This window comes from Ruditapes philippinarum, unplaced genomic scaffold, assembly GCF_026571515.1.
Source record: "Ruditapes philippinarum isolate M1 unplaced genomic scaffold, ASM2657151v2 ctg490_1_1_1_1, whole genome shotgun sequence".
NCBI classification, from domain to species: domain Eukaryota; kingdom Metazoa; phylum Mollusca; class Bivalvia; order Venerida; family Veneridae; genus Ruditapes; species Ruditapes philippinarum.
Window position 1 is genome coordinate 184,439 of NW_026863657.1, and position 13,200 is coordinate 197,638.

The 13,200-nt window shown below is 33.3% G+C and overlaps 1 protein-coding gene across 1 annotated transcript; it reads left to right on the top strand.

Annotated features, from left to right (window-relative positions):
* The first annotated feature begins 2,153 nt into the window (after nucleotides 1-2,153).
* Nucleotides 2,154-12,296, top strand: LOC132722860 (uncharacterized). Its single transcript, XM_060707443.1, has 4 exons — nucleotides 2,154-2,450; nucleotides 6,295-6,360; nucleotides 8,805-8,889; nucleotides 11,682-12,296. Exons 1-4 carry the CDS (start codon nucleotides 2,426-2,428, stop codon nucleotides 12,061-12,063), a joined length of 558 nt encoding a protein of 185 aa, XP_060563426.1. The 5' UTR covers nucleotides 2,154-2,425; the 3' UTR covers nucleotides 12,064-12,296.
* The last annotated feature ends 904 nt before the right edge of the window (nucleotides 12,297-13,200 follow it).

Below are 13,200 nucleotides of genomic sequence, written 5' to 3' on the forward strand. Positions count from 1 at the left end.
AAATCAATAGGGGTCTTCTACCTTATTTGGACAATCATCCTATGAAGTTTGAACACTGTGGTCCAAATGGAACTTAAGTTATGCTCCGGAAGCTGTTTTCAGTTTTAAAGTAATAGCGACCTTGACCTTTGACCTTGTGACCCCAAAATCAATATGGGTCTTTCGTTTAATATGGACAATCATCCTATGAAAGTTGGATTTTGTAGGCCAAATGGAACTTAAGTTATGCTCCGGAAACTGTTTTCAGTTTAAGTAATAGTGACCTTGACCTTTAACCTTGTGGCCCCAAAATCAATAGAAATCTTCTTCCTAATTTGGACAATCATCCTATGAAGTTTGAACACTGTGGGCCAAATGGAACTTAAGTTATGCTCCGGAAGCTGTTTTCAGTTTTTAAGTAATAATGACCTTGACCTTTGACCTTGTGACCCCAAAATCAATAGGGCTCTTCTACTTGATATGGACAATCATCCTATGAAGTTTAAATACAATGGGCCAAATGGAACTTAAGTTATGCTCCGGAAACTGTTTTCAGTTTTAAGATTATAGTGACCTTGACTTTTGAACTTGTGACCCCAAAATCTATAGGGGTGTTCTACTTAATATGGACAATCATCCTATGAAGTTTGAATATTGTAGGCCAAATGTAACTTAAGTTATGCTCCGGAAACCAAATTGCTAACGGACGGACGGACAGACAGACTAACGGACGCCAGGGGGTATAACATAATATGCCCGAAATTTTTTCGGGCATATAATAAAAAGTCATATCTTATGTTTAGAATACATGTACTTTTTAAAATAATCAGCAATTTCACTAATACTAACTTAAGTTACGGTTTTTTGTGTTTCCTAACCGGTTGTTAGCTAAAAGAAAACGGTAGGATCCGTTTAAACGGTTAAACGTGACATACCTACACTTGACCGTGCACAACACCGACAAACGTATTTGCAAAATAAGGTAAGAATGATAATCAATAAATAGAAACATTTCTTGGTCGAAAAGAGATATCATCAGGTAAACTTTGTGGTACTGTTGGCATCATTTAAGATGGTGTTAATATGAACGGTAACGGAGCGCATCATAAAAAGGTACATAGCAAGAATCAACCAGATGTTATGGTCTAGAGATTTAACTTACTATAGAGATAGAGCAGTACATTAACATTTGCGGAAATCATGATCACAAAGAAGAAAAATATCGCTTATTTTCGCCAAGTCTTACATGAACAGATGAATCTGACGTCTTAAAGTGCATTTCTGCGGATTAAAAGACGGGATATTAGCGCTTTATCCGGTATACAACGGAATACAGTATTTAGGGTGGTTCTCCAACTTTTTTTCGCCTCACTCAAAGTCGAGACGCTTTTGCAAGTGCACGTGACAGAAAGTCTGTGATAAATTGACTCTTCTTCCATTTAATTTCATTGCATATTGATACATATTGCATTTTGCATCAAAATTTACTCATCTGGTTTTAACAATATGGATCTGAACTTATTACCTCACAACAAATATCCTTTTTAAGAACATTATATAATGCCTGGGTCCTTACAGACAAATTGATCCGTCATAAATGAGTTCTTTGTCTGAGAACATATTGATGTTACAGTATGGGTTCTCGTATATATGTTATGGTCTCGGCCCACTGAAATTTCGTACTAAATGTTCTATTGAAAATCAGTCACATTTGAGGATTTATTCTCGATTCCACTGTTCTTGTTGAATTATATACTGTCTTCAACTTTAAACATCAGCAATATCTAAATCAAATGAGGCCCAAAATATAATATGTTAGACATCTACTTTTTTGATTTCTTGTTAAAATCAAAGTAGGTGCTTTTTACTTTACTTTAACAATGGTTCCAATCAAATAAATATTTTTTAAATGCCATTGATGAAAAATATGTTTTTGTTTATTCAAACACAGATAAACAATATATCCAGTGATTCAATGTATTTTTGTTCATAAATAAAAAACAAATTTTGCTGAAATTCTTTGAAGATCGTTTAGCTTGTTTACTTACTATACATTCCATAAATACACTTTCATCGCTTATGACGCGGAAAATATTACAGGATTCAGCTTAGCGCATTAAGTTCCGACCGGAAGTAGGTACTAGAGAGGGCAGAAATGCGTTTGTTCCTTTCTATGAAGTATTTCCGGTTATTTTTCATAACTTACATATCGGATTTATTTGCTTTGATAATTAATATACATTCATACAGTGTGAAAAAAAGTGTTTTAAGACAAAGTATTTTTTTGTTTGATGGAGGGATGATTAAGTATTTCAGTTTGTTTTTTTATGAACTAGTACAGAACATATCAGTCATAGCTTGTTTATAAATTTCACCAACATTCAGTTTGAAGAGTTTGGAATAATTCATCTACTTTAAGTTTGAACCTCAATATCACCCTATAGTGATGAAGATTAACACAACAGTCTCAGGTAATATTTAAAATAGATATTTATTTTATCTTCTTTTTTTATCTTTACATACAAGACTGAAAAGTGCATTATCTTGGAAGAAATAAATCAGTTTAATCTAAACGGGACGATTCCTTCATGTAATGGATCAATAAATTGCTGTTACATACATGAACTGACTTTGCTCATGTCACTCGTTAGAACAACTTTCGGACAAGAGCCTCACTCGTCCTAACTTACGTTAACATACGGGCACCTGCTTAAATTCGGTAATGTTTAGAATAAAACATAATAATATGTATGGAACGCTGATACATTTGTCAAACCATTAATATCACATTGTTTTAATTCACTTTTGTTGTTGAAAATATTGATAAGGTCATACATGATGGGTAGGAAATATATGAATATGCTATGAAATAAATATTTGTTCTTTCTGTGCTCTGTTTAATGACATAGCAAAATTCCTATTACTCAAAACCCCCGTCAGTTATTGAATTTCTGTTCATTGCTGCTGAATTTCTTAAAGGGACTCCACTGAGGTTAAAAAGCCTAAAAACATAACATTTGAATTTCTTACATAAATGAGCTGGGGCACTTTAAACAGAAATATATGCAAAGATAGTTAAGAAATATACTTTGAAATAAATTGAAAATCGTATTTTTATGCTTTTCTTAGCTCAATCGCTTTTCATTTTTGTGTCATTATTTTACAATTTGAATAATTATTCTGGAAAAACGAAGTGCGCGAATGATCTGAAATATTGCACAAAGCTCAGTGGACTGAACCTACATCAAATGGTAAATTTATCTGGAAAAAATATTTTCCGTCCCATCATGTCAATAAACCTCAGTGGAGTCCCTTGTACAGCTTTCGTCTTGTTTTTATTGTCTTTCTATAATCATTGTTCGGGTTATGCAGATTTACGTGCAAAATCAACTGGTCAACAGTATATATGCCAGGCCAGACTTCGTGGATGTGCAGGCTGGCCTGGCTCTATACTGGCGGCAAAGGCTTTAAAAATCATTTTCGGTCCTAGACTAGTAAGGGTTAAGTATCTATTTGAAGGCAGATTCTGATTAACAGTCTTTGAACAAGGAAAATGTTCGAATTATAAAATTATAATAATTTTCGGAAGTACATACTTCAGATTATAATCTGTGCAGCGTGTGAAATAAATACGTGACGTATTTAACACAAACGTCCTTAAATGAACCCAACGAGGGAATACGGACATGTCGACGAATTTGAAATGTTTTCAAACGGAGATAGTATTAGAGAGGAAAACAAATAAGTTATTTGTTTATTTATTTAAGTTCCAATAAAAATGAACTTTGCTTCGCGTCATCTTACGTTTTAGACACTGCACGATTATAGCCACATAATAACATGTATATTACTCTAACAGTCTCGTGCAGTCGGCACAGCTTCACGAATTGACGATTTCATCAAAATTAACTCATAATTTCGCTATGTGCACTATATAATTTACTATCTTGACTTCATTTATTCACGATTTTAGCATCGATTTTAGCATCGTTTATTATCGAATTCTACGTTGAAATTAGTAATACATGTACATGTATCGATATTGTGACCTCGTGAAGTTGAATTCTGTTACAAAGAAATCGTGACTTCATTTACATGTAGTCACGAAGTTAAAATTGTGAAATCGTGGAGACAAGAATGTGTAAACATGATTTAATGAAGTCTAATTCATTCCAAAAAGAGTGCACATAAAAAGGCTCACGGCTAGTAACAGTGAGTTTTGCTTTTACAGACAGAGTATATGCCTTCAGTTGCAGACGACGTGGTTTTTGTATCACTGTGGAAATAGGAGATCGATGAAATGCTTTAAAAAATTTAAGTACTAATGTAAATGAAGGTTCTTTTACAATGCTCAAAAATGTGCTATTCTAGCGTTGTTAAACCACTTCACTACAAGTTTTAGGTCAAGAAATGATGTTATTAATGACATACCTATATATACGTATGTTCATCTTGAGGTTAACTTGTACCAAGAGTTCTATAAAGAGTGCATTCATTACACTTAGAGGAACTTATCTAAATATTATTAACTGTGATGAGCATTCGAGTTCTATAAGCCCTGTGACTTTGTATGAATCTGTGGTTATGTCCAAGGCACTTTATTACTAAAACACGCACAGTCTCTCAACATAGAGATGTTTGTGTTTGCTGATGAACGAGGAACCGTCGATATGTCCGAGATATTTGTTTGGGGTTTTTTTTTAAACGAAAAGGATATATATAATACAAATAAGTACGATGGCGCATACATAAGTAATTAATACTCGTATGTCACGGTTCAGAACTGTTCACTATTTAGGGGAGAAGATGTGTAAGCGGCCGGATAGCTCATTCGGTAGAGCCGCTGAACGGTGTTCCGAGGGTTCCGGGTTCGAGTCCCGGTCAGGCTGCACATTTTTCTCACCCTGTGACATTCGGCGCCCAACGGGGGACCGTGACTGATATAGCTCAGAGTTTAATTTGCATTGCTCCGTAACTCTGTGAAATTCGAGGACGAAATTCAATATAGCAGGGGGAGTATGTCACGGTTCAGAACTATGAAATATTTAGATGTGTAAGCGCCGGATAGCTCAGTTGATAGAGCCACGGAACGGTGTTCCGAGGGTCCCGGGTTCGAGTCCCGGTCAGGCTGCACATTTTTCTCACCCTGTGTACATGTATACAAATAGTGGTAACGTTACTTATATATTATAATTTATGATATATATTTTGGTTAGTATATACATGTATATAGGATTTTCCATTTTGTCCTATTAATACAGGATTTATTTTCAAAATGTTAAAAAATATGCATTTTATTTTATCATATTTCTCAATATATCATTTATAAGTATATATAAATTATTGTACAATATGGCATGACATGTTTATTTTAACAATACAGCTCTCGAATCATATGGCGATTTTGAGTTTCGTTTTCGATTTAGGCCGCCAAGTATGAACTTTGAATTATCTAAATTCTGTATAAAGCTATTGCCACTATTAAAAACTTGATATATAGAAAATTTCTCTTCGTATACGAAGAATAATAAAATATCTATTCTATATACATGTAGTTGATATAAAACTGAAAAGTAAAGAAAATAATATTGTAAAAACTTTATTCGTGAAGTGAAAGTCGTGAATTTATTAAGTTGAAACCATGTCTTTATGGAGTTAGAATTTCCCCTGTGGTGTTTTGCATGATAAATTCACTATTATTATGCAATATAATGTTAAGTCACCGCGACATTTGGTGTTCACACTATAAACATGTTTGACAAATTGATATTTACTCCATGTGCAATGACTTTGACATTCTTATGATTAAGAGGGTCAGAATATGACATTTAACATCGTATAATATAATGCAACAAAGACAATATCATATTATCTGTGTTGTTTTTTGTTTTGGCCTTGACAAGAAGAGCACGTGAGCCGGTAGTTCTGTTACTCTATAGAAAAATAGCTTTTAATAGAAAACTCTAACCTCCAAACGGATCATTAAACATAATTAAAAGAGAAAATGCATAAATGAAATATAAAAAATATATATTAGAACATATAATTTTGATACAATAATATTATGCCCAGTTAGAACATTTAAATATTCTAAATATTTTTCTTATACTTTCAACACTAGCTAGTAGCTAGCTTAAGGAACATCGTTGGTTCTACCAAGGTGCCCGTTTGTGCCCACAAAAATGCACGGAATGACATCTAATGTATTCCTCCACCAGTAAAGCTGGAACATATGACTCTTCTTTGTTGGGTGCGGCTTTAATACAAATCAAAAATCTAATTTGTACAATAATCTTCCTAAAAAACTATTTGCAGCCGGGAACCATGATCCGAAAGGAACAGAAAATAACGACACATCTACAGATACGTTTGATCAAAACTGTAAGTACATGTATTCGTTAAAAACACGTCTGAAAAGTACATAATTGCACACCAAAATCATTAGTTCAACACATATTTATTAACTGTAAATATCAAACACGTAAACTATCGGAAATAGCCAAATGATGTCGAAAATATTGTCGGTATGCAAAGTGGCAAATAAAACATAATAGTTCGGTGTGTATTTTTTAATTATTTTTGTTATCGTTCGTTTATCAAACGATTTAAAATACATTTTTATTCACTGTAAATGTGTGTTTTCCTACAACCATTGTAATATTGTCAATTAAACAATGTCCATCTACGTATGATAAATAATCAAAGTTTAAGACATTTTTAAGTGCTTGATGACTTTACATCTTATTGTTTTGAAATTTTTTGTACTTCAAACAAATAATTTCTTAAAAACATATATGGAATGAAAAAAATGGTTACATGAAAACCATAAGTCAAATTAAGTGTTCAACTGTCATTCTCTATAATCGCAGTAGAAGACAGATAAGAAAAACAAAAAAAAATCAATTCTTGAAAAACGGCAATTTGAAAGACGGCATTCCTCTTTAAGTCATTTTTACTCATTAATTTGTGCTACCCCAACTTGTGCTACCGCCCCCTAACTTGTGCTACCCCCCCCCCCCCCAACCCCTGTCAATTTACTTTTTTTGTCTTTCATCATTGAAAATCAATGATGTGTAAAGCAAGGATACAACCGTTAATACCATTAAAATAAGTCAGGAATTGAGTCTTTTTCATCATTCTTAAAGGTTTAAGGAACTATTATTTCTTGCGGTACCAAACGGTACTTCCCTATTTACAAAGTTAACATTACTTATAAAAAAATAATTCAAATATACTTTGATCGCAATACTGAACAAGATATATTAAATATCGCACTCAGGTCTTAGTTTTAAAGGGCAATAAAATGTTTAAGTACAAATTAGTCACGCCAGATAGATAATGTACGATGTAAATAAAGATAATTATAGACAGGAAGAGCTATAATGATCATTAATTTGTTATAAAAAAAGTTTCTTTCAAAAGCCCAATTTAAGAAATCGTAAGGAAAAATGATGTTTTGTTGGGTTTTTTTTTAGTACAAACTTTCTGCAGGTTGAAAAAACAAATTAAAAAAGGTATATTGGATTTTCTGAGTCGTTTGTCGTCTGTTTGTATAAAAGTTGTTTTATATTTAAATAATAAACCTCTTAAAGAGAATAGAATATTTTTGAGTACGAAATATGGATATATATTATACGTATTAAAGGCACAATATGCAAGAAAAATGCCTTTAATTTTATTCTCAAAAACTTTTAATATCTGATGTCCCTGTTTTAGTTTTCAAAAAGGTACTTTTTGGTCAGTTACCAAAACCATATTTTGCTTCTGTTCCTTTTTTACCTTAAGTACATAACAGTGATTTGGTATTTTGTGTGGAAGTTAACGTTTTTCTACTTTAATGACAAATAATTTCACATTCAGTACTACTTTCTTCAGGCGATAAGCATCTAACATGCTCTTAACTAATTTTTAAAGTTATTAAACTCATATTTGACCTTTCTAAAGAATGAAAAAATATACATCTCTGAGGCATATGTACATTTAAAGCATCTAAAACATTTTCTTATATCACATACATTGTATATCATAAATATTATGTAATTCATCAAATCACTGAAGAGAGATGAAGTTTACCCACTATCACCTATAATCCCATCTGAGCTATAAAAAATGTGAAATTATAAACCCAATTGCAATTTAGAACAATACCGAATTCCATTCGACGAGTACACAGCAGTCAAACTAATATTGGATGAGGCGCTATCCAATAGTGTTTTTTGCATCTGTGAACGGGTCCAATAAAATCAGTATTGTTCTCAACCATGTTTAATGACCTCTTTATTTCACACCATCATTTTGACAGAACTTTGTAACTTCAATTACAATAAATTTTGGACTATCAAAAATGAAAACGAGGCTAGATGGGGTGTGATATGGATTTGATATGAACTTTATGGATTCTGGAAATGTTAACAAAACTGAATTGATACGATTGGACCCGATAATGTTTTCTAATGGAACATCTCATGGTGCAATTGCTCTTATTGAACTGGTTATATTATATAAGGTGTGAGATAGAGTACTACATTATTTTACTATTACATAGATGTTAATATAACATTATGTTGTTTTTTTATTTATCTATTTTTTGTAAATTAATTATGGGAAAGAAAATACTTATTCAAAAAAAATAATTAATTAAAAAATTAATCACGTTTTATATTAATGGGCACCATACATCATTACCTCAGTGAAATGACACTAAAAAGGTACTACAATGTATTTGTCAAAGGTTCAACTTTAAACATATCATATATTATTGCCAGCGAGGATTTTTTTTCTAATATTCAGAGATTTTAGTTAATGACTATTTTTTATATTTTCAGTTCCAATGTATGTGGGTATAGGGATTGGCTCTGGCATTCTTTTGTGTCTGTTAGTTATACTGTTGATATTGATGTATAAACGAGGGTAAGTCTGTTATATTGATGTATAAACGAGGGTTTGTCTGTTATATTGATGTATAAACGAGGGTAAGTCTGGTATATTGATGTATAAACGAGGGTAAGTCTGGTATATTGATGTATAAACGAGGGTAAGTCTGGTATATTGATGTATAAACGAGGGTAAGTCTGGTATATTGATGTATAATCGAGGGTAAGTCTGGTATATTGATGTATAAACGAGGGTAAGTCTGGTATATTAATGTATAAACGAGGGTCAGTCTGGTATATTCATGTATAAACGAGGGTAAGTCTGGTATATTGATGTATAAACGAGGGTAAGTCTGGTATATTGATGTATAAACGAGGGTAAGTCTGGTATATTGATGTATAATCGAGGGTAAGTCTGGTATATTGATGTATAAACGAGGGTTAGTCTGGTATATTGATGTAGAAACGAGGGTAAGTCTGGTATATTGATGTATAAACGAGGGTAAGTCTGGTATATTGATGTATAAACGAGGGTAAGTCTGGTATATTGATGTATAAACGAGGGTTAGTCTGGTATATTGATGTATAAACGAGGGTAAGTCTGGTATATTGATGTAGAAACGAGGGTTAGTCTGGTATATTGATGTAGAAACGAGGGTAACTCTGGTATATTGATGTATAAACGAGGGTAAGTCTGGTATATTGATGAACAAGCGAAGGTAAGTCTTGTATATTGATGTATAAACGAGGGTAAGTCTGTATATTGATGTATAAACGAGGGTAAGTCTGGTATATTAATGTATAAACGAGGGTTAGTCTGGTATATTGATGTATAAACGAGGGTAAGTCTGGTATATTGATGTATAAACGAGGGTAGGCCTGGTATAATTGATGTATAAAACGAGGATAAGTCTGGTGTATTGATGTATAAACGAGGGTAAGTCTGGTATATTGATGTATAAACGAGGTTTGTCTGTTATATTGATGTAGAAACGAGGGTAAGTCTGGTATATTGATGTATAAACGAGGGTTAGTCTGGTATATTGATGTATAAACGAGGGTAAGTCTGGTATATTGATGTATAAACGAGGGTTAGTCTGGTATATTGATGTTTAAACGAGGGTTAGGGCTGGTATATTGATGTAGAAACGAGGGTAAGTCTGGTATATTGATGTAGAAACGAGGGTAAGTCTGGTATATTGATGGATAAACGAGGGTTAGTCTGGTATATTGATGTATAAACGAGGGTTAGTCTGGTAATATTGATGTATAACGAGGGTTAGTCTGGTATATTGATGTAGAAACGAGGGTAACTCTGGTATATTGATGTAGAAAACGAGGGTAAGTCTGGTATATTGATGTATAAACGAGGGTAAGTCTGGTATATTGATGTATAAACGAGGTAAGTCTGGTATATTGATGTTTAAACGAGGGTTAGTCTGGTAAATATTGATGTATAAACGAGGGTTAGTTTGGTATATTGATGTAGAAACGAGGGTAAGTCTGGTAATATTTGATGTATAAACGAGGGTAAGTCTGGTATATTGATGTATAAACGAGGGTAAGTCTGGTATATTGATGTATAAACGAGGGTTAGTCTGGTATATTGATGTATAAACGAGGTAACTCTGGTATATTGATGTATAAACGAGGGTAACTCTGGTATATTTGATGTATAAACGAGGGTAAGTCTGGTATATTGATGTATAAACGAGGGTAAGTCTGGTATATTGATGTATAACGAGGGTAAGTCTGGTATATTGATGTATAAACGAGGGTTAGTCTGGTATATGTGTAATGTATATTGATGTAGAAACGAGGGTAAGTCTGGTATATTGATGTAGAAACGAGGGTTTAGTCTGGTATTATTGAAATTACGAAACGATAAACGAGGGTAAGTCTGGTAATATTGATGTATAAACGAGGGTAAGTCTGGTATATTGATGTATAAACGAGGGTAAGTCTGGTATATTGATGTATAAACGAGGGTAAGTCTGGTATATTGATGTATAAACGAGGGTAAGTCTGGTATATTGAATGTATAAACGAGGGTAAGTCTGGTATATTGATGTATAAACGAGGGTAAGTATGGTATATTGATTTAGAAACGAGGGTAAGTCTGGTATATTGATGTATAAACGAGGGTAAGTCTGGTATATTGATGTATAAACGAGGGTAAGTATGGTATATTGATTTAGAAACGAGGGTAAGTCTGGTATATTGATGATAGTCAGATATGTTTGTTGTAGAAATGTGACAGAATAAAGGTTTATTAGGTCGATGTCATAACTTCATAATTATATATTTTTTCCTTGTTGCTAACATCTCAACAATATTTCCAAGTAATAGAAAGAGCACCGAAACACGAGGCTATCTGATTTGTACGAGGGGGCGTAGCCCCCGACTATTAATCAGATTGCCAAGTGTTTTGGTGTTCTTTCTCTTTTGTATCATAGTCAAACTTAAAAGCACGTTCCCTGTTGTCACAATATGAAACCCCGGCAAAAATGAACCAATGAACGAACATCTGAATATGACATTTCTGTCGCTTTCCCTTTCTCTGCCGTCACAATATGTAAACCCCAGCAAAAATGAGCCAATCAATGGGCATGTTCTGGAGTGCGGGTAACTAATACCCGCACTCCAGTTAACGCACTGTGCATGTATATGTATACGATTTAACCCTGACACATTTTCAACAGAAAGGTCTCCAAACTATGATACAATACTTTATGTCAAACAGTAATAAAAATGAGTATTTCGGCTGGGAATGTTTATGTAAATTTAATGTTAATTAAAATTTTACTGGAGTGTCCTTTTACGTTCCAGAACGTTCCGGAAACTACGTAAACAGAACAGTACAAGTACCCGCCGGCTGTACTTCCGGGGATTCAGTACGGTATCACAGAGGGGAGCCATAGACAGCACAGCTGAGTTCGAAATTGTGAACACAGTGAGTGTAAGCAGTGAAGATGGAGGTGAGCATGCCAGGACAAATTCTAAATCGGATTTGGCACCTAAAAAGCCGGAGCGTAAACGCACAAGAACAGCATCAAATAATGTAAAATACGAAAATGTGACTTTAGATTCGAACGCTGGTTTTGTTGTAAGGAAAAGTGTAAGCATGAGTTCTGGTATACCCTACATGGATTCTACACTAGAAAGTAGATTGTCCGAAAAAGACGAGGATCTTGATGATGTTTTCCACTGAACATTTTAATGGAAGATGAATTGACAATCAATTATCACGTCACATATAAAATGTTATGTCAGTGTGGAATACAAGGACTATTCATTTCCATGGCAACTGATTTTCATTGAAAGTGCCTCTTTACATTAAAATTGTTAAATGATATCGGATTCATGGCATTTGTTTGTTAATGACAGTGGATTTTCATGGCCGTTATTTTAAGTACTGTTGATTTTCATGACAGTTGTTTTAATGACAGTCATGTTGTTTTAATAACATATGTTTTTTAAATGTTATGTTCAAGTTTTTTTATGTTTGCGACAGTTGACATTGGATTCATAAGAAAATTGTTCTTTTCATTAGTTTCTTTACAATAAAAAGCAGTCTCATTGACAGGGGATTTTCAGAGACGATTTATATTGAGAATGGAATTTGTTCATGACTGTGAAAGTTTTCATTTAGACTTGAAATCCATATTTCATTAAACAAACCGTATTGTTGTTTTAAATTCTTTTATTTCTTTAAAATCCTTGTATTATATGCTGCTCCAATTTCCCGCCATATAGAGGGCGTAAGGACGTTACATGAAACAGCTTTATCTGTTTATTGGCTGCTATTTTCATACCATTATTAACACTTGTGTGAACTTGTGTTGATAGAAAGTCAACAATAAATCACGGAAAATGTTACATATAAGATAACAAATTACCTTACAAATAGTATAATACATCTACAAATTGATGTTGTTTTAATATAACAAATGATGACTTTTTTTCTAAGTGAACTAAAAGATTAACCGGTGTTTGAACGCATTAATGTATATAGACTTTTCACATTGGGTCAGGTAAGATGACAGTGTTAATAAGGTAAATGATTTCAAAGTAAAATAAAGTAAAACTTTGCGTACTGTTGTGATTTATGTTTATACTCCTATTGTGTTTTCTTACCTTACAAACATAATTGGTGGATAAAGCCTTTCCGTACGTCGCTGTACAGTGACCTTTTGTTTTGGGCTTTGGCTAATACTCTGTGGTAATTGCACGAAGATTAACTATCACCACTTTGCGGTTCAATATTAACTCTTTAATGGCACGACTGGTAACATGCTCTGGGTCAGTGCTCGGCTGCGAAAGCTGCTATTTGTGCAGCAACGGGAAG